Genomic DNA, 23,514 nt, shown 5'->3' with positions numbered 1-23,514 from the left:
AACACAAATCAAACAAACTAAAAAGTTATTCATCATTATAACTCATGTTTAATTAACTGCATTTTAACTAGACTTAAAAGTTTGCAAAAAGAACTTATTTAGCTGGATTGAAATGATTAAATATTACAATGCATTGATCTAAAGTGTTGGATGTCATTTGTTCTTCTTCAGCTTTCAGTCTGAGGAAGGCTGGGAATTTAACTACCACCCCCACAAGTTTCAGAACCACATGTTGTAACTTATTCAATCTTACTAGCGTTGGTAACTAAGGTTTCATTAACTTTATCATTTACAAATGAGGATTAATTGACAGAACTCTCCAAAAACTAAAACTCTTTGGGGCTATGTTTGTATTTGTTAATGATAAAAATAATATTTGTCAGGCAGTAAAATGTAAAATGTAATTTCTTTTTAGTTGATTACAGGTGTACAAATAAAAAGTTAGATTTATATCAGAGTTGCTTTAAATATCCTCAGAAAGATCCGAGCAGCATCACTCATTTTCAATAAGCTTAGAAAAACCAGTGAAAACGTTTTTTTCTACAATTTACTGACATGCTGGTTTAAAACAACATAACCAACCCTTTACACTCAAACAAGACATTTTCAGAAACCAATTACAGTCCTTCAAATAGTTCATCATTTAAATGGATCAGTTTGTGCTCTAATGTTATCCCGATCTGTGGGAATCATCTTCAGTTACACAGTGGAGAAAATCCTTGAAGGTGCCAATGCTGATAGACTCGCACATATTAACATACATGTGTTGCTGTTCCGATGGCATGACATACATAGGAAATATATAACTCACAGAGAGATAGTTCTATTTTTATTAGGTGCCTCAGAAATCTGGCCCCTGTGCATGCAGCCTCTAGTTGCAGTTTAAAGATAATAAAAATTCATGTGCTGGAGCTCAGAGTCCTTTTAAAAGTCAAATTTCAAACACCAGAAACTCACTTTGTAGGTGCTGAATAATATTGTAATAAAATACCAATTTATTTTAATTGAAAATTGGATGAAAGTTGTCTTTTGTGATAGGTTGCATGTTTTATGAAATATTGCAGAAAAATGGGGGAACTGTGCACGGTAGAGTGCACAAGAAGAGACTGTTTAATGCCCCGTCATACATGACTAAGGGGGCATCTTGACCTCGTTGTACTTGTCACATACCCTTACCAAAGCACTGTTGTCCTAGTATCTTTGAAACTTTCATTTTCACATATCAGTCATGAAGTTTTAAGAGCCAATTGAGCCATGAATATTTAATCATTCAGTTAAGTAAGAAAAGAAGTAAGCAAACTAAATAAATTAGAGTTAGATGGTTTATTATCTGACAGCTGTCAGAGCGAAAACCTGTGGGACTAGGATTCGTCGCATTCTGCTTTGCTTGTAACTGGATTCTAATGAACTGCATGTGTGGGATGATGTTCTGTGCTTTTGAGCTCATCGCCTTATTTAGACCTTTTGTGACAAAGCAGTCGTCAAATTAGATATGCAGCTTTAACAAGGACATTTGTAGTGGGATCTGAAGGCAAGCAGGCATGTACACAGGCATCCTGTCAGTGACAAATAGGAAAACATTTCATGTCTTCCTGGTAAAAAAAATCAGTCAAGTTAATCCATGAGATCAGATCTTTTTGTGTATTTAAAACAAGCGGCTCCTTACCCTTGCACAAAAATCAGTCATATCTGATACTGAAGCAGCATTGCCTTGTTGAGATACACCACTCTAAATGTTTCCATGTTTTCAAACATGCAGGTACCCTCAGTCTGAGGTGGTGCTGAGGATAGCCCAGCATCAAGGAATCCCACAGAACTCTGCTGTAATAAATCACCTCAAAAGCTGGAGGAAGAGAAAATGCTGATGGGAGTTTTCCTTTTGGTTCCACTGTGCCCCAAAGCGATGTGGTTGTCAGCACATATAGAGAGTTTTACACAGCTTCAGCCACCATCCTGCTATGAGAAAAGCTTTACAGTTCATACAGAGCTGACAGCATTTATTCAACAGCAGCTTCTGGTTGTACTGGAAAACAAGTGGATGATGGTCCAGTTAAAACAGGTTTTTTTTCCGTTGAGTCCAAGGATGAAAAGTGGTTATGCTTTTAAGGAGTAGAAGAAATCCTTTTTTAAAGTTACGAATTAGGAAATAAAAATTGTGGCTTCATGCCTAAGCAGATAAAGATTTCTCTTGACTGTCTTTAGTCGTCCTCCTAACCTTTCTTCTTCTGGTTGTTTGGTTTCAGCTGCTCAGTTTCATGTTTTCCATGCTGTTGTTGCTTTTTTTAAAATCTTGTTTGCAGTGTGCACACATGTCGGCATTTTTCCTGAACAGGGGACAAACGCCACAAGGGGCTGTTTGACGTGCCTGAAAACATTATGACTCAAATTGCTGGCTGTTAATGATGCGTTAGTACTGCAAGTTTCAATAGAAGATATGATATATGATATTTACTTTATCACTGCGACATGGAGACATCCAGACATGGAGTATTGTTTAATAAAATGCTATTTTAAAAAATTCCTTTTGGAGCTGACACACTTGTAGCAGAAACCTATAAATGAGAGGAGAGAAATCAGCCTTTAATTTTCTTCCCCTGAGAGCAAAACTGTAATATGTGAGTAAGTGAAGATAATATTTTATCTTCACTTACTTAAACATTCCCTATGTCCATAATTTTTTAATTTATTTTTAAATGTATGATACCCACAGAAACCACCCCCACTTCTAGATAACTGCAGAGTTTCAGCTCAGAACTCTGATGGCAAACCCTTATCAGCTCATAGCATGATTACAAGGCAAGATGAAAGGGGATAATGAACAAAGCTCCAATATCTATTTTCGATCTATTTTCATTGAACTACCCACGAAATGCCTCACAAAAACTGAGATTGTGGCTTAGATGTGTCTCCTTTAATCAAATAAAGTCCTGTGTTAAATAAAAGTCAGCTGGGTTTCTTGAATGTCTTTTTTTTCCTCCCAGGATTTGGGACTGCAGGGATCATCCCTCAATGACATTTTGTACAAGAATGCAGCTTTTCTCAACCTGGTGGACCCCATCTCTCATGAGCTGCTGCTCAGTCTTGCCCGGGACCTGCAATGTCCAAAAAGGGTGAGAAAGATCCTATTTTTTTTTTACTGCTACTTTCATTTAAATTATTAGAAATCATTTTATTATGAGCTGCAGTACCATTCTCTGTAATGAAAAAGAAAAACTACTTCTTTGACATCATTTAGTATCCTTTTATTTAGACAATGCAAAGTTAATATCATCCATTATTTTGATCAAACACTCTGTCACTTGCTGTGAGGCTGTCTTTTGCATGCAGATCCTGTATTTTTACTTCAGGAAAGGGTTTTTGATTGCTCAAAATTTAGGCTGCAACTTCTAAAATCATCACTTTATTGTAAAACCTCTAAACTTAATGCCAAACATATTTCTAATGATTACAAGATCAATAGATCAATGACACTTTAAACTCACTTCATATATTTATAAAACACTTTAATGAATGCAACTGGATGTATTCTAATTCATTCTCTTTGATAATTTGGCCAAAAAACTGGGTTCAGATTGTGGAAGTTATCACATTTTGACACAATATTGATGTGTAAATATACAGATTATGCATTTAGTGGCAATATGAAGTGACCTCTGTGAAGGTTCAGCTTGTCTCTCTTTTCCTTTCTCCATCTCATCCTTTCGTTATTAGATTTGTCAGAATTTAAAGATAATAATTACAACAACAGAGAATGCAATCATGGAAGCAGGTAAAGGTAACAGGAAAGACTAAAAAAATGACCTTGCTGTGCCAGCTCGTGGCAAACTGTGACACACCTTCACTTTCACCATTTGAATAAGCAACCGTCTGTTTACTATATACAAATCCAAATACAGCAGCTATGTAGGGAGAGTGGCCAAAGGGCCATAGGGTTGTCAGGTCTTGGCTTGACCCTAGTTGCACTGTTGGTCTGCCTTCCTTGCTCCTGTGCTGTTTTAGTACAGAAGGAAATGGGTAGCAGCTGTGCTCTGAGACCTGCATGTTTACGGGATTTTCTGCTCTGGTAGCTTCATTTTAGGCAAATGTCCATGCCACTGTGCTGAAGTCAATAGGACCAGTAGCCCCGGTCAAAGGCACAGAGGTTTCTGGAGCAACAAAGCTTTGGCACAAACCGTCAGGGCACTTTGATGGCTTCGACAAGTGGCTGTTGGCCAGGGAAAGTCTGCTGTGGTCCTGGCTGCAGACACGTCTAACTGTTTGTAAGGAAAAACAATAACCATTCAAAGAGTTTGTAACTAAAAAAATGTAACGATATTTGTAATATTTTTACACTAAACATAGCCGTAGACATGCATCTCAGATTTTTCACCACTGTATTCAAAAGTAAAATGACTCGCTTTTTAAGAAATAAATGGTGTGTTGTCCAAACTGGCAGTCAGATCAATCACTTGCAGCATGGCGTACAAATAAGACACTTTATAATTCAAATTACATTTGAAGCACAAGCATGTATGCAAAGGTACAACAGCTCAGACTGCCTGTAAAAAAAACAGAAACCCACCAGCCTATACAGTTACTTTAAGTGAGAAGATGCCTTTTCTTTTAGATGCATTAAAGCAAAGTCATTGTAACCATATACAGATAATAATCACCTGTACGACACTCCTATTTCATTTTTTTTGTTGTTGTTGCTTTTAGAGAAAAAAAAGCCCAGGAGTTATAGGAAAAGAAAAGTCAGGAGATGGCATCAATGGGCTCCTGACTGGCTGGCGACCCGTGGCAAGGCACTGTGTCGAACGTGATGAGGATGTAGAGAGAGGCTGTGTGTTGGATTTAGAGTCTCGCTGTTTCTGTGGCCAAATTTTCCAACACACTGAGATTTATTGAGATTATTCAACAGCACATTGTGGGCGAAAGCAAACATAATTTGTGAGTGTTTTTAACTGAGTCATTGGTTTTAGACATTCAAGTCAGTGTACGTTTTGCTTTGATGCACTCAGGTTTGCAGACTCGTGATTAATGTCCCAGCGTTATTACAGAGTTACAGTACGGCTCAGTCAGTGACTGTGTTGATCCTCCCAGTACACACATCTTGCAAGAGGACTCGCATGTTGTAAATCAGTATGCAGAGCTGTACCATCATGCTCAGTCATCCAAGTGGCTGAAACAGCAGCCCTGAATGTTTTGAAGCATGCGGACTGTTTGTTTTTGTCGCCCACTAAAAGAAGAGGCAGCAGGAATGGTTAATCGCCTTAGGGTAAATTGCCCCGTCTTTTTTTTTCTCTCTTGCCACATTGCCTTCTCCTTGTTGTTGTGTTGTACCATTAATTAGATTTAGCCTGCTCAGTGCAAGCCATTCCATTTAAAGTCTTTGATGGAGAGAGAAGCAGGATGAAGTGGAGGAGAGACATGGTGGATGTAAAGCGCAAAAAGGAACCAAACCAAGCATTTAGGGAGATAATGTTTAAACTTTTAGCTTTACATAAATATTGGATTAAAAATTAGACACCTAATGCATTTCTGATGAACATTTTAAATATGTACTTCCAAACTTTATAAAGCCTTGAAAATGTCTTTTTAAAGTTTAATTGAAGGGATTCTTACGAGATGTGATTGTTGGTCTGATTGTCATGTCTTCCAGGAGACCGAATCGCTTAAGTCCACCAACAAGATATGCCGCCAACTGATTTACCACTTAACTCCTCACTCCAAGTGGACAAAACAGAGCGTGCCCAGGAGGAAATCACAGGCCTGGTGAGAGTGTGTGAGTGTGTGACTCTATGCCATCAGTTTTCAGATCCTGGCAAAGTAAATTGGTCCACATTGAATCAATGCAGTCATCTGCATGAAAAGCGCCAGAATCCTTAGAGGATACTTCCCTAAATATCTGAAGAATCCAGTCCAAGGACGATCAACTCCGGTTCTTGAAAGCTACAATCCTGCAAGTGTTGAGAGTTTCCCTGCTGTGACACACCTGTCACACATCAGACTTAATTAGCTGACTTGTGCAGAGTTTGATGTCAAGCTCTGCACAAGCCAGCGAATTAAGTCTGATGTGTGCTAGGTGTGTTGCAGCAGGAAAACTCCCAACACCTGCAGGACTCTGGTTCTCGAGGACCGGCGTTGACCACCCCCCTGATTTGGGCCATTTCTGTGCATGACAGGTGGCCGATCTGGTGATGCACGGACCAAACATACTACATGAGGACTTATATTGTGTCTGGATACCAGATGCATCTTCTTTTTGCCATATGCAGCAGTGTGTCCCAATCCTGGACCTCCAGTTTCACTGCCCTGCATGTCTTAGACATGTTCCTACTCCACCACTCTTGATTCATATTAATGAACTTCCTCATCAAGTTTTTTGCAAGCCTGTTAACAAGCCATTCATTTCCTTCAGGTTGGTTAATGTAGGGTTACGTCTAAGACATGCAGAGCATTGGGAAACACTGACATATTTTGTTCAGAATACGACCGGGGTCATGTCAGGAAATGTCTTTATACTTAATATATAGAAAAATCTTGGAAATCCTTATTATCTGTAGTTTTATATCTCTAATTCTTAGAAGCATCCAAACAATTACATGTCCTTAGTTTTGCTGAGATGTCCCTTATTTGGTGGGTTACCGGCTCAATATACTTCATAAGTGCATTCATTATTTTCATATTTAAGTTTTGAAAACTGAGATGCAGACCAGAATAACTATCCCACTTTTTAGGGAACTTTCCATTGGACAGCTAATCTTAACAAGCCAAACCTAACAAGAGGCGCTTAATCCACTGCAACTGTTGATTGGTTGAAAAAGTAATCACTCCCGTGCAACTCAGCACTAAAAACAAAGCTACAACTGTGCCAGTGACAGTGTTTACATGAATGTGGATTTTTTTTTTTTTTTTTGTTTGAGACCAGACACCAAAAAGAAACCCTGCATGTCTGTATCATCTCCTTTGTTAATGTGTTGCATTGCTCTCCATTAAAATGCAAGGAAGGTGTCGCGGCGCTATGATGCCACGTAGCTGACACATAAAACTACCGAGCTGAAACACCAGTATTATAACATTTCATCCAACCCATCAAGACATACTACCCATGCCTTCAGTGCATGCGCACAACATGAAAACGTCATGTGGATTGAGGACATAAATCACAGAATATCCACCATGGACATCCCCACACGAGGCATATCTGAAGCTATCCAGACAACAATATCTCTAGATTCTGAGGAATTTTTCCCAGTAATCTCCTTCACTGCAACTAACATTTTATTTTTAAGTATATATACATATTAGAATTCCTGCATTTTTGAAGCACAATGACTTCTTTATTTCAGACAGAATGGCAAAAAAAAAGAGTTATTGACTTTGGACTCACACAATTATTGTTGTGATTTTTTTGTGATTTTTTTGTTGTGATTGTCCATCACAGTCCTGTGATGGACTGGCGACCTGTCCGTGGGTATATTCCGCCTCTTGTCTGATGATTGGTCGGATATGCTCCAGCCTTTCCCCCGTGATCCTGAATTGGACTAAGCGGTACAGAAAATAAATGAATGTTGATAGCACAGTTTATAAGTCGTGTTCCAGCGTGTCAGTATTTAATTTACTCTAAACCCAGTATTTACTCAGTATTAACTCATTATTAACTCAGTATTAACTCAGTATACTCAAAGAGTGCTTTTAATAAGAAGTCATTTAGCAGGGCAGCAATGAACATATAGTGAGTTAGAATTCATTATAAGTGTTCAACAATGTTTAAATGACTGTCAGGTCCGACAAGTCCCAGGTTGAAAGAGTTGGTTCTTTGGTGTATTTTACATTCAGTACTGAGTGCCCTAACGTGTCTTTCCCAGTCTCTTACTGATATTCTGCCATATAGAAGTGATCTGCCATCACACAGACCATTTATTTCACTCATCATGTCATAGCATATAAAAGTACGCCACACTGAACAGAAACATTAAACTTGGTATTAACAAGGTTAAAACCTTGATAGTCAGAGGAGAAAGCTATAAAACAGCAACCACTTTATCAAGCTTGCATCAGCCAGTCAGCATTACGTAAGCGTGATGTTTAATTCTGTGACAGCATCACACTTTGCTCACATAACCAAGCAATCCACTTCACAGTTATAAACCAAGAGACAAATTCAGCCGCACCTTTCATTTGTTGATTAAAAGCAAAATAAATCAGGTCATGTCTCTTGAGGTACATCCAACTGCAGGAAAACAGTGGAGGAATTGTACCTTGTCAAAGCATTTTTTTCTCAAATCTGGTCTTATTATCAAGCCAAGTCATTTTTAATCAAAATAAACTTTTTACGGGCATTTATTAATCATCCCACAACACAAAAATACATATCTATTTTGTTGCTGCTTTTTCAACACACATGTCTGCGGTTCCAAATTAATTTTACCACGCAAGCAGCAGTGCTCCAACATGTAAATTGTAAAGTTTTTAACATATATGGTCTTCTTTGTTTGTTATCACACTGTTCATTTGTATCTAGCAATAATGCTGATGCTGTCAAATGCAGTTTTAAGTCAAAGACAGAAGTCATTGGAAAACTGTTGCATACACATTAAAATATTTCAAATCTTAAAAATGTTGGACAGAAATTTGTAACTTTAATTATCATAAAATTGTGTTATCATTGATATTAACTACAGACAAAACATTTTAAAGGTATTTGTTTGTTCTTTTAACACGTTTTAACTGTTACTGTTACTTTGGTATGTTATACATACTGTATTTGTAACATCTGCATTGTAAAATTAATGGTACAGTACATAGTAAAATGACACATAATAATGTGGTAATGTGGAATGAGTCCATTTTCACACTTGTCTCTTTTAGGGAAAGTTAGTTTCCCGCCTGGTACTAGAGTGACAAAAACAGCCTCACATCAGCTTAAACATGACAAGTGTTTATTTTCTTCTTCTGAGCTGTTTCTCACAATAATCTGAACGCTCTGGAAATAAGGCACTAATAAGAGTCTAAGATTATGTGCATGGCTGAACAGTCTCAACTAAATTACATGAATTGCTGTTAAACTGAAGACCATCAGAGGTCAGAAACCAATTACATGAACACTGCTGTTATTCCCATAGCTTCAGTTACTGCCGTTTTGTTAAAGCCTTTAGCATCTCTGAGATTAGTGGTGATTCACCACCTGTTTGACACTGGGAGTAAATGCTGCCTCATCAACAAGCAACAAAGAAACATGAAGGATTTGGTTTATGGGCTTCTGGGTATAACCTGTAGTTTTATCCTGCCAGAACTCCCCTATGAGATTTTGCTGTCACATACAAACTCTAGGATATGATCATACAGAAGTTTCCCCTACAACACAACCTTTCATAAATTTAACTAATCAAAGTGGGGAAAACGGTGAAAGAATCTTTGCTGGTAACAAATTAGACCCCCTGATCCTATTTATTGATGACGCAAGTGTGACAACATATGGTGGTCATGATAGTAACTGAATTGCAACAACGGCAACTATAACTTTCTTTCTTTCTTTCTTTCTTTCTTTCTTTCTTTCTTTCTTTCGTGGCACTGGAGAAAAAGCCATCCAGTTCGATTGTACATCAACAGTGACCGTAGAGACTTCATTTGTTTGTTCATTCCTTTCATTCATTCATTAATTCACCCCTTCTTTATCTTTCTTGGTATAAATACAAGTCCTAGAAATATTTAATGAGCCAGAAGCTCTTTTATTAGTCATATTTCTCTCCTGCTGTTTGTAGGGGTGGTACTTTACAGAATGCTGCTAGGGTCATATTTATGGATAATAATCAACCAACCAACCTATGGGCTGCACGGTGGCGCAGTGGTTAGCACTGTGGCCTCACAGCAAGCAGGTCGCTGGTTCAATCCTTGGTTGGTTTGGTCAGTGGCCTTTCTGTGTGGAGTTTGCATGTTCTCCCCATGTATGCGTGGGTTCTCTCCAGGTACTCCAGCTTCCTCCCACCATCCAAACACATGCACATGATAGGTTAATTGGTCACTCTAAATTGCCCCTAGGTGTGAGTGTGAGCATGAGTGTGGTTGTTCGTCTCTCTGTGTGGCCCTGCGATGGACTGGTGAGCTGGGCCACCAGGGTGTACCCTGCCTGTCGCCCAAAGCCAGCTGGGATAGGCTCCAGCTTCCCTGCAACCCTGAACTGGAATAAGCAGTTTGGAAAATGAATGAATGAATCAACCAACCTATGTAGTTTCTTTGATTGGAGGATTTGTGGAGTAATGACAAAGAAACAGAGTATTGGAGTATTAGCCACAGAACAGTCATTCTGATTAAAAGGGAAAAAATAAACTTGTTTGTATATCTTTAATCCAGCCCCAATGATTGTAGACTCTAATCTGTGTAAAGATAGTGTTGCTGCATATGGCTCTCAAAGCTAAATGTCTTTGATTGGAGTAGTACTGAAGTTGTAAAAATATTTTTTATACATTTTTACAGCCCCTAATTAAAGAACCAGACACATATTTCTCATACCATGACTTCAATTTTTTGTTACATTTTCAGCATGTAAGCTGCACCTGGTTGTTGTTTCCCAACAGCAGACATAAGATGGGAAAACGCAGGAGAGCATCATTTCAAATGAGGCTTATCCCAGTGAGACAGACTGAGTGTATTACTATTATTTACGCTTAAATTAAATAAGCACAGAAACCAAAACACAGACTATGAAGTAACAGGTACACTGAGGAAAAAAGTCATATGATAATGACAATCTCCCTGAGCAATTAACCCAGGTTGATAGATTTTTTTTTTTTTTTTGACAGCCTGAGTTAACTTCCCACCCCTGTCTCCTGCTTGCAGTGTTTGAAAATAACACTCAACAAAACAACAAGGCAGACTCTCCCAGCGTGCTCATTAGCAAGCTCTGTCTTTCACAGCCTCTGCTACAAACATCCACACAGCAGCACTGCTGTACTGTAGGTCTGATAGCTCACTGTTTCTTTTCTCTGGAAACGTGACACTCTCTTGAAAAAAACGTGCATGTCGTTGGATTAAATCAAACATCAAAAAACTGTTTGCAAATGCCTTTCCCTACAATCCTCTTTCACAATTTCGCCCTTCTTTCTTATCCTGTCTCCTTTTTCCATCATCTTTTCATTTTCTTTTTACCATTTCTCCCCTTCTGCCCCTCAGTCCCACCAATTTTAAAATCTCCCTTTTGCATTGATTTCCTTCCTTTCCTTCTTGTGAGAGCCCATTTTGTTCAACAGTTGCCATACATAGCAGTTTGAGCTAAAGCTCTGGGGAAAGGCTCTGTCAGACTGAGAGAAAAAGGGGAGGCGGAATCACTGCAAGGTTGCAGAACAGAAGTCACGTATTTTCTGCTTTCCTCCTGCCTCACTTTGACTCAATCTGGAGTTTGATCTTTTCATATTTTGGAAGGGAAAAAGCATGAAGTATCCTCGAAACCTACAGCACATTTCATTCTTATGTTTTTCTTTTCTCCATGAAGTGGAGAAGAGCAGTATATCAGATAAATGCAGTCTGCTCTCAGCTCCGTGCCACAAATTGGATTGTTTTCATGAATTATAAGCAGGTGGTCGCAAATGCTCTAGAGATAACACATAAATCATAATTCAAGCTTTATTACTGAGGCCTGCTTTTCTTCTCTAACACTTTAAGTGCAACACAGCTGTGTCATGCTAAGGCACTTTCATTTTTCTCCACAGCAGCTCGAGGAACAAACAGCACTCCCCAAAGGAGGTTTTAATGTTATGATTGCTATTGGATTTCAGATTAATGAAGCTCATTTCTTTTATTCGACTAAAATTGCCTTACAGCAAATTTTGAAGAGATTGGGCTTCATTGTAGATACTTATTCATTACTTATCTCTGTTGCAATGCAGTATTTGTAATTCCAGCATCTTTTACAGGTATCTTTAAAGAATCAGTCCAGTTAAAGTGCAGCATTTCTGCTTTTGTTCTGTAAGAAGCTTTGCAGAGATCAAGCCCTCTAAATATTGACAGAAATCTCTCATCAACCACATTTTTTAACATATCAAATATATGTGATAAAATTTAATCACCATCTAAAAAGTTAAATAAATCATGCAGCCGATTTGAGAAGCTGTCATCACATGTGGGTGAGTGTTAATAGTCTCAGTTGTGATAAATGACTCAGACCTGCTCAGACCTCATAAATTGCCTTTGTTTTGTTTTGTTTTGTTTTGTTTTACTTTATTTTATTTTATTTTATTTTATTTTGTTTTGTTTTGTTTTGTTTTGTTTTATTTTGTTTTATTTTATTTTGGGTTTGTTTTGTTTTGTTTTGTTTTGTTTTGTTTTGTTTTGTTTTGTTTTGTTTTGTTTTGTTTTGTTTTGTTTTGTTTTGTTTTGTTTTACCAGCGTAAAAAACAGTTACTTTGAAAGGTCCTATGAACCCAAAGTGAAGCCCAAGGAATGTCAAATTCTGACTGTCCTACAGGTCTTACATGTTTTTCTGTTCACACTTTATCCAAATTAAACAGATCCAACAGCTTTTTGTCAAGTTCTTCAAAATAAGCCATTTATTTAAATCGGGTGTGGAAGCAGAGATACATCTAAAATATGCAGGAGAATGGTTCTCAAGTGAGATATTTTAACACCCGTCTCCTTGTACCCCCCACCTGAAAAAACAACCCTGGCCAATATACTTGTACAAAATATGGAATTAAAAATCTGAATATTTTTAATTTACAGTGTGATCCAAGTGCTTTATATTAGCCTTTATGTGACTGACATCTCATGTTTATCTTCACCATTGCACATAAAATCTGTTTATGAGCCTTTTTCGTTACTGCAGCAGGAGCTGATCAGAATAGATGGCCTGGGAAAGAAAAAGGACAGGGACTGGCAATTATCAGACAAAAACAAAGAAGCGCAACATTAATATCTTATTTCACAGCATCTGCATTATAAAGCAAAAATAAAAGTGCATACACCTAACGTAATCCTGATTGCTAGATGTTGTGTACAAGCAGCTTTTTTAAGATAAGAAGAAGGTTGTTGGTGTGTTTTCATATAGATGAAATAATCTGCACAAGTTTGTAAGACTTCAGACTAGGGTGAGGGTTACTATTATTGAAAGCCAAGATGAAGTAAACAAAATCAAACAAAATTCTCTGAGACTAAAGTTAGAGACTAAATCTATTTTTTGTACTTTTGTTGGTCAGCAGCGGCCCCAACACAAATGTGTGATTTTTATTTGCATTAATATGAAACATCCCTCCCTTTTCCTTGTCTTTACTCAAAGGCTGAAAACTAATTTTCTCAAGTGGCACTTCACTCCATCATGTCATTTCTGAATCATACTCCAGCAAGTATTAGCAAGTCAAATTCCTTCAAGGCATCTCCTCTACTTTTATATGTAGTCAGGAAGTGAAAATGTTTTAGACATCTTCCTTATAGCCATGGTTGTCATGGCCACTTTTTCAGCTTTTTTTAAACAACTGTATTCTATCCCATATTCCTTGGCAGCTATTCAGTAATCATCAGAGAAGTGCTTGCTAGGATTCTCCAGCCAGCCTCCCCCTGCTCGGCTCAACCTAATTTCCTCTGAAAAAAAAAAAACATCCTCCTTCTCTGCTTACTGATATTTTCAGCCTATTTTTGTGTGTGTGATTCCTACAAGGTAGTGGCAATATATTTAATCCACTACACTTCGCACCTTTGCAGTCCTTGGTGTTACACTCCACATGGTGTAAATTTATTGTAATTTTTTTTTTCATTTAAAATCTTTGAAAGTTTATTAGCTTTACTTGCTTGGAGATATAGGATGAAAATGAAAACATGTTGCACTGTAGTCTCCAGGGTTATACCTACTGGTCAACCCCACAGACTCAACATTTAAACTAGATGCTGGCTGTTAGTTTGTGGGTTTCTTTCTAAACATTGAGTAAGAAAGTATTTTGTCACCATTTTGCCATTTTGTGTTTTTTTTCTCTGTTGAAAATGGCATTTGGATCTGAGCGAGAACCTTTTCACTTTCCACTAATCAACTCACTTCTTATTTAAATGAGCCTAACTAATAATGCATAAATTCAAACTGTGTTTAACTTTTGAAAAATTTAGTCCCTTTTATATATTAAAGGCCAAATTATATGAAAAAACATTTCGGAACATTTTGTAAATGTAAATGCTCAGTTTTTTCTATTAAAAAATGCATTCAGTCAGATTAGTGTGGTGGTCATTAATCTGTATCTGATTGCTTAGTGTCACTCGGTTGACCTGCCACGTGAAGTAAAATGACATAAGCAAACTACTTCATGTATGTACATGTATATACATGTGACCCTTTGATTCATGTGTCATCTGCCTCTGGTACATGTACAACTCATTTTTATGAAGACAAATTGTTCCCCTTGAACTGTGCGTTAGTAGACTGAACCAGCTGTGACTCAGCAAGCCCGACCCCTGGCTCACCTCTGAGTTTGACTTTTTAGTTTGGGTTTATACTTTTGTAAGGGAGAAGAACAAATTAAAAAACTGAATTCTGGCTTTTAAGATGTCCAGTTTACAGATATTGGGTTTTTAATATTGTGTCGTTCGTGTTTCTGATCAGAGTGAGCTGCACTCAGTCTTTTCAACCTGTTTTCTGTTTGACCTCCACTTTTAATAGAGACTCAAAGATCCAGCCACCATCCTTATCCATGAATAATTGAGGGCTTCCCGCAGTATAAACTGAGATCCTGCAGGATGAGTGGGAGGAAGGAGGGGACGCTCGGAATCTGTCGCTCCAGTCTTCAGGCCAAATGGCCCTAATGATATAATTAGAGTGATTGAATGTGTTTACCAGTAAACACAAAATTAGAAGAGTTTTCAGCCGAACTGAAATTGATCATTTTGTGTTTTTCCAAGTCTTCTTTTGTTTTATTGAGAAATTCAACCTCATATAATCTCCCTTTTGGATTCAGGTCTTAATGTAAATCTGAGATTAATCTGCTGCTGCAAAAGAAAGGAGAATTGTTGTGTTTCTGATTTGTGGGTTTTGTTGTTTTAGGGCTCATACAGATTCCTTTCAATGATCAAATCTCTTCTGTTGGAGTTTGGAGACCTGCACATTTTCATGCTGGTTTCATAACTGCGCCTTGACATACCGTAGCAGACACAGGCGTGCATCTTCATGATATACAGTTATATAATCCAACCTGCTTCCAATGTTTTCTGTCACAATTATTCTTACCAAGTCATCGAGCTCGTCACATCAAATCCAATCCTGGCTGAATTTATACCTCGGTTGAGGAGTGCATATGACTGCACGGTTCCATTATAATTCTCTAGCAGGAGGTTGTGTCATAATTGGCACCAAAAATATGCTGTTATCTTTGTCATTTTTCAGATCAGTGTTGGGCTTGTCTTACGATCTTGTGCTTCTTCTTTTATTCTGTCATATATTTTTCTACACAGCCACCCCTGTTGTCTAACATGTTTCCTGCATTCATTTTCAGAGCCCACGAGAGTTGTATGATGGAGTAGCTTAAAGCTGTGGAAGGTTTATTGCACTTGACAGACTCTTGAGTCTTGTTTTGTTCTTTGTCCAATTAAAACTCCACCTTCAGATGTGCACAAAAGACTGATCTTCAAGGTTTAAATGAGCTATTTGGGAATTTGACCCATGTTTTTAATGATGTTTGTTTGTCACTTCCTTTGTGTTGCTTCCTTTTTCCATTTATGAGCACATGTGCTCTCAGTTATTTCCTTTTCAACATCAACATTCACCCAGGCTTTAAATTTAACTAAGTAAGTGTGTTTCTCAGATGTCATAAAACTGCACAGCCCGAAGCTGCTTCATTGGCGATGCACAATGGAGGCAGCTTTAATCAGCCGATCCACTAAATGTTTCACTGAAATTTAATCCAAATTCAAATGAGCTTTGAGGCTATTTTTTGCTTCCCAGAAAATGTGCCATTATCCCCATGAAACTGTAGGACACTGGATGGTGCATGCAGTATACTTTCATGTTTTCCTGTACATTTTCAGCTCAAGCGCAGTATTGGTTTGACAGTTATATAGTTGAGGAAATGTGTTCAGCAGCGGTAAAGGATCCTAATTAAGAAAAGCTGCCCCCATATTTGATGATGGAAATGAGTAAAATAGGTGGTGTGAAATGTTCAGCAGTGTAGCTACCACTCACAGCATTAGAGGCACATCTGGATGAAACAGAAACACAAGAATTAAGGAACAGCCATCCACCATCTCACTTCTCCATGTTGGGTTTGTACAGAAAGCCCTTGTTGGCTCTCCCACGCCTGAGCCATGTATTATACAAATGCCTGGAGGCAAAACAGCACAGATCGATGTGAGGAATAAACAAGTCAAGACCAAAGTGTTGATGAAGCAGACATTGATCAGACATTGTCCTACAGGTCTGTGGAATGTAGCGTCCACATCCAGCGTTTCTTTGATGCTTTCATTTAATTTTCCTGGAATAGGTCGTCTTTTTCTGCGTGCTCGGTGAGAAATAGATTAAAATGTGTTCAGATCAGATCAATGTGATCAGATCACCATGCAGTTGGTCAGACCTGTACGGTTTTTAACAAATGAGCCAAAATGTTCAAAGCTTTTCCAGCAAGAAAATCCCTTCAACACAAAGTCGGTCTCCTGAGGGCCGCTGTCCTGCAGGTTTGCGATGCACCCCTGTTCCAACACACCTGGCTGACACTAAATGGATCCAACAGCTATAGAAGTTCTGCACAATGTGTGATTAGCTTGAGTCAGGTGTGTTGGAACTGGGATATATGGAAAACCTTCGGGATTGTGTCCCTCAAGGACACAATCCCGAAGGTTTTGTAAAAGAAATAAAAATAAAAATAAAAAAAAAACAAAAGGACAAATCATCAGGTCATGTTCTGTTTTTATTTAATTTCTTCTTTTTTTGTAGTTTCTTGTTTCTTCTTTGTATGTTTCATTTCTATCTTGCTGTAATGCTTATAATGTTTTGTGTCAAGCTCTTTTGACTCGTGTTGTACGTGGAATATGCTTCACAAATTAACTTCCCTTTCCTTAGATAATCTTGGCATGCACATGTAAATGTTACGTTAGTTCTTTTCATTTGTTGCTGTGCATTAACATAAAGTGGAGCATCTAAAAAAGAAGGTGATACCATTACATTAAAACATTTAACTTGCTTTGTCTTGCAGGGTAGATTATTCATCACAAGCTATCAAGCTTAATAGTGTGGTTTACTCATATAAATGATGCTATCAACAGCTGCAAAATCCTAAAAATAAGTCCCCAGTGTGCAATCCCAGTATGATTTCCACAAAGAGTGCTAAAAAAAAGTCATGAAAATATATTGAAATCTATAGTAAACCATTAGATATAATACCAAGACAGGCTCATAACACTCACCACCCTGTTTTATTAAATTCCATAGTAAATGAACAAAATATTACCTCTACAACTTCCTCCTGTCTCTTGATGTATTACTCATACATGAGAGTAAATGAAGAGGAACATGTTCGCGATGTTGAAGACAGGATACAAGTCTCTGCTGCCGCTTTTAACTCTCACCCTGGTGACAGAATATGAGGGGTTGTGAGATTTTTCTTTTGAAAATATTACTGTCCTTTCATTTTAAGAGGATATTGATGTTCAGCCTTGTCCATCCTTTGTTTTAAAACTCTCATCCTTCCAGCTCGACGTCTCTCTTGGTGTAGGGAAAGTGTTTGGTTGCTTTCAAGCAGAAATTGATTAGCAGGTGAAGCGGGGAAGCTGCTGACTAATGATGAGCACTTAACTCTTGTTACATCAGGAGAGACACCTAGACAGTGTGGAGACTAACCTGATACTAAATCGCACCAAACGTGGAGCAGAAAATGAGGGTGATTGCAGAAATCAATGAATGTGCCCTTTAATGGAGAAGCGGTAATGTCATGTGGGGATGCACAGGCGTAGCACAAAAGCATATGCATATTTGTGGTAAGTAGTGGAGAAAGTAAAGGTGCAAACATACACAGTTATGGACATTAAAGTTGCAAATGCTATATTTTAATGTTGATTAATTAGTTGTGTATTCAGCAGCTAAAGCAGTGACAATTGAGGCAGTCTGAATAAATCTCTTTCAATGCTGGCAGACTGTGGAATAGATCAAGCCACGGTAGATTCATTATCCAGTATGATTACTCTCTCTGGTGTGGCATAGCAGACTGAACCAGTCTTTAGCAGAATACCTTGAAACTAGTTTGTGAAATATTTCATTAAAAGACACATTCACAGGTTTTCTCCTGACCTTTTTGATCTCTTTGCCTGAACTTAATTTCAACATCACAAATCCCAGATGTTTCATGTTCCACCTCTGGGGTTTATGTAACTGTAGAGCCAAAAGGACCCCCTTATTCAGTGCGTAGACGTTAACAACATCCCATAGGAAAGACTAGCTTCGAAAAGCAATTAGACAGTCAGCCTGAACCCTCATTTCAACAGCCAATAGTTTGACACATGAGACTTTGCTTTTATTAGATTCTTGCACAGCTACATCAGTAGCTCCTGCGGATGTCAATAGATAGAGTTCCCTTGGTTTTTTGCTTTTAAATCAGTCTCCAAGCAAGGAACATTTTGCTCCCATCATGTTTGTGCGGGTGCATTTTCCTATGAAGTTGTTTGTGTCTGAGTTGGTCCAAGAGGATACAAAACACTGCCTACAAGCATGACCTCATCAGACGGACCAACACATTGTTTTGTTTCTGCTCTTGTTGTTTTATTCTGATGGACTAGTGTGCCTGCGGGTGTGCAGCCGGCCATGCAGACTGTGGGTGGAATTGTGTCCACGAAGCTCAGAAGCAGTAGATTTGTAAAGAAGTCTGATGTTGTCGATGCTCTCTCATTAAAAACACATTATAACTCTAACTCCCTCTGTACCACCCACACAGCTACGTTACCAATCTTTTCTGTCTCCTGGAGTGCATTTCCCTCCATAAACATGGAAGTGAAAGGGAATGACTGCAGCAGAGGCAGGAAAACCCTCCGATAAATAATTCAGAGGGAACAATTGTCATTTGTCTTTACAGGAAAATGCAGAAACTGCGCTGTGGCACAGTGAATCCTCTGAAGTCAAAAGGAGTGGTAGTATGACAAGAAGATGCTATCAACTTCTCAGAATTTTTGAAAGGATGTCAGCAGAATCTGAGTACTGAAGCTGTCTTTAGAGAAAAATACTAAATCTATTTTTCATAAATTACAGCATTAACTGTATGAGGCTTTGAATAATTTTGAATAATTTTGCAATGACCATGAAATTTGTCAGGCATAGCAGAGTCTTGGGGCTTCACTTGCATTCCCTCCAGAAAGTTAACAAGCAAAATGCACTTTGGCTTTTTATAGCGCTCCCCATTGGATAAAAGCAACTAATGTATTTTTGCTTGTTCGAAACTGAGATCATGTTTGGGTAAATTGAGATTGTTGAAATATGACCCAACTTCCCATTGATTTGGCAAGACTTGGTCAAAAATACCAGTTTGGAAAATCAGAAATCTGCGTGACTGTGTTAAAGGTGGAGTATGTAGGATTTTCAATATTTTTTTTTAAAAAAAACTAATAAAATAACTACAATCATAATTAGATAGTTTTTTGAAAATGTAGGTTCCAGTCTGTCCATATTTGATGCGTTATTAAATTACAAGTTTAATTAATGACAAAAAGCACTTTTTTTTTACTTGTAGGCAAACATTTAAGAAGGGTCTTTGTCATTAATTAAACTTGTAATTTAATAACACATCAAATACGGAGAGACTGGAACCTACATGATTTAAAAAACTATCTAATTATGATTGTAGTTATTTTATTAGTTAATTTTATTTTTAAAATATTGAAAATCTTACATTCTCAACCTTTAAATAACTTTGGCTAAAAATCATTTCTGTCCATTCTAATAAAAAATAAATTATTCCTTCACTGTTGTATTGATTTATTTAATGAAAATGTCAATGCTGACAAAGACCTTTCTTAAATTCTAATAAAGATTGATCTTTTATTTTTTTAAAAAAAAAAAAAAAGAAGTAGAAGACCTTAATCGAGCAGTGTTTTTTTTGTTTTTTTTTTTTATTAATTTGTAGATCATTTCTGCTAATTTTGGTCAATGTAAAAATGCATGTGATGGGAAACGTGAAAATATGTCATAAGGAAACAACATGGCTTTAAATCATCAATTGTGGAAATAAATTGTTTTCTTTTTTTAAATGACATTACCTCATTGATTAAACTTAATACACAATTAAAAAAATCTCAGTGAAAAGTGATTTTACTTTAGCTTCAGAGGTACAAAGGACTGTTGCTGGGTTTTGTACCCTCAACAGTGCAGTTTTTACCATGTGAAAACCCAGCATCAAGAGGTCCAGTACTTTTCTTTCTAAGGTAAAAACTGCACTATTGTGGGCACATCACCAATATCTTTCAGAGTACCACCATACAATCCTTCGTTATACATTAAGGTACAAATAGGTTCCTTTTTTCAGTCCGTGTATTGTTTTTATCTCTTATCAAATGTTCATTATTTTGGTCACCAGTGGAAAGACGAAAACTACTCAAAGAGAAATATCAAAGAATCAATGCATTTGCTTCAAAAGATTAAATTCAAAACAGCAGCAACAGTAAGAGTGTAACAGAAAAAGGAAAGAGGCCAAGGATGAAGAGCAAGAAAGTGAGAGGGAGTGAGCAGGAGTAAGGATGTGAGGGAGGGAGAGATGAATTATAGCCTGCTCCTGGAATCAATAATCCTACGAATCACAGCCCCGGTACGCTACAGATCTTTTTCTTCCCTTAACCAAGCAGGGAGGGTGACAGATGCAAAGAGCACAATCTGTCGATTTATGAGACTCCTAGACACAGAAGGGAGCGGAGAATGATGCAGGAAGAATCCTCACTGTGCCTAAGGAGTCAGCGGGATGAAGAAAAGTAAACACATCTAAAAAGAAAAAAAGGATAAAACTCAGGCCTCAGGCTTAAACAGAACATTTTTCATCTGTTTGTCAGCTTTTTTATAAATAACGTCCATGCTTCTGACTTCTTGTCATCTGTTTGAGTGATATCCTCCAAAGTAAAAACAAAAGGTTTAATGAAGTGTATCAGGTGTGAGCATGCCAGTTGTAACCTCCCGCACACATTCAGCTACTTTCTGATACAGACAGAGCATTTGATGAAGCTTATTCAGTGTAGATAGAGGCAGTGGGGGATACCCTGATCCTGACAAGTGTATCAGTCGGTGCACATGGTTTTTTTTTTCTGAGATTCATTCACCTCAAACCTGTTGTTTAAAAGACTGAAACAGGACAGGTCGCTTTTATCATTTTGTTTCTTCCCTCCACAGAGCTTGTCCATCTTTCATCCCCCTGCATGTCTCACATATCATTCCAAAAGTCATCCATCAACCCCTGACTAAAGTCATGGAAAGGTTTGGGGAGTACTCTTACCGGTTTGAATAAGATGAAAGGACTGATATGTTGTAGCTTTCAGCTGAGCGTGTTAGAGCTACCACCAGCAGCTTGCTTCCAGCAAGAATCACAAAAACAGGGGGAAACGCTTACCATGCTTGTCCAAAGGGATCAAATTTGCCTACTAGCACCTCCAGGGCTGAAAGGAGTTACTACAGCTTCTTACTTTCAGGATCCTTATGAAACCTGGAAGAGAACTGTGCCTCGTAAAATCCCTTTTTTACTTTTTTTTTTACAAGATGCTGACAGACTGCAGCATTAGGATAATATATCCCAACTGTGACTTCCCTCATTTGTAAAATGTTCTCAACTCTGCATAAGTGGCTTATTAACCTGTCACTCACTGCACTTCACCAGTGACCTGATTTATAAAATCCAACAGGAATCCCTGTTTTGGGAGAAAACACAGACACATACACATACACTTAAAATCACTGAAAGACCATTTAAGGTGAAACTGAAACCCTAAAGAAACTTCTGGCACAAGTTCCTGACCAGCATGTTTGCTTTTCCTTTTGTTTGCTCTGCTTTTAAATCAAATTCTTGTTTATTAATTGTATTTTGTTTGTTTGTTTGTTTGTTTGTTTGCTTGGGGTTTTTTTCAGGGGTGGGTCTGTGATAATATATATATATATATATATATATATATATATATATATATATATATATATATATATATATATATATATATATATATATATATATATATATATATTTTTTTTTTTTTTTTTTTTTTTTTTTTTAACTTTGAGTCGTAGGACTGGTTTTGTAACAAGACCCAAAACATCTGGCCTTTGTCCTTAGATGATTTCCAGCACCAGAGGCAGAAGTTGTTACTTGAGCTGCTCAGACTGAGAAACATTTAAATGCAAATGATTTCCTCGATGTTATTGATTACTTAACTCTCCACACGGTGCACGCTGTTACTCTTTGCAAACTTGCAGTTTCCCTGAGCTTGTGGACAGCGTAACATCTGATTGCAGACATCATCATGAAATCATTAAACCTCAGTATCATTAAGTAGCGATAACTTGATATTGAACAACTGCCTTAACAAAAGAGTTAATGAACCATCAATACAGTTTGTAGGAAACTGTCCTTGAGTGTCAGAGATCTAATTAGTAAACAAGCTTATTTACTTTGTGTTTTTTTTTTCTTTTTGCTTGTTTTTCAAACAGTCTGAAGACCACCCTGAAGAAGAAGCTGTCAGGTGATGTTGTAAATCTATCAGGAATCCCACTCTCTGGACGCGACATCCACCGCATGGCTTTCTACCTTCAGAACAGCAGTGATGTGGTGTCGGCTGTGGATCTGAGCTTCACAGAGCTGCAGGATGAGAGCTTACGGCTGCTGCTGCCCTACCTGAGCAGCCTGCCAAAACTCACCACGCTCGCTGTTAATGGCAATCGCCTGACAGTTGCCATCCTGAAAGATGTAACAGATGCAGTGAAGGATCCCAAAAAATTTCCCTGCCTGGCCTGGATTGACCTTGGCAACAACGTTGACATCTTCACCATCCCGCAGCCGCTACTTGTGGCCCTGCGCCGTCGCTTTGGTTTACGCAGCAGCCTCCCAACCATTTATGAGTACAGTGAGGCGCAGCCATTCAGCAGCTACAACCCAAACATGGAAACTTCGGTGGAGGAGCCCAGTCTGTACGAAGAGGGAGATGTAGAGGAAGACGACCAAGAGGAGGAGGAGGACAGACTAGAGCTTCAAGCCTGGGGCTTTGAAGAAAAGAACATGTCAAAAAATGTGGCACTCCACTTATGTGGGAGGTGATTGCCCAGGAGTTCCTACTTTTAGACTGGCAGCCTCTTACATCCCCAGATCTAGCCTGCTCTGTAAGCCGGTGTCAGTGTGGCAGGAGATGTTGACACTGACCCACACATTCCTGAAAATAACTTGAGCAACTGTGTTGTGTGCCCCTATGGATGCTCTGATGACTGCAGACAGCTCTGTAGTCGAACCACCAGTAAGAATACATTTATGGACTGGTTTCACCATTATTTATCCAGGAATATTTAGCTGGACAGGCTTTGTGTTTTCCAGAGCAACATATTTCTGAACCTGTGCTTTCCTATACAGA

At 38.1% G+C, this 23,514-nt stretch overlaps 1 protein-coding gene across 1 annotated transcript in view; it reads left to right on the top strand.

Moving 5' to 3' along the window:
- Positions 1-23,207, top strand: part of lrrc75bb (leucine rich repeat containing 75Bb) — a gene marked incomplete at its 3' end in the record, with an annotated part of 25,921 nt that extends 2,714 nt beyond the window's left edge. Inside the window, exons 2-4 of the mRNA XM_079256721.1 lie at positions 2,982-3,110; positions 5,642-5,754; positions 22,604-23,207. Coding sequence (XP_079112847.1) covers positions 2,982-3,110; positions 5,642-5,754; positions 22,604-23,207 — 846 coding nt within the window. The remainder of the gene's footprint in view (positions 1-2,981; positions 3,111-5,641; positions 5,755-22,603) is intronic.
- Positions 23,208-23,514: the final 307 nt, after the last annotated feature.

The sequence above is a fragment of the Telmatherina bonti genome (assembly GCF_933228915.1).
Source record: "Telmatherina bonti genome assembly, chromosome: 17".
Taxonomy (NCBI): domain Eukaryota; kingdom Metazoa; phylum Chordata; class Actinopteri; order Atheriniformes; family Telmatherinidae; genus Telmatherina; species Telmatherina bonti.
Note: the sequence above shows the minus strand (reverse complement) of the source record. Positions and strands in the feature narration are given on the sequence as shown.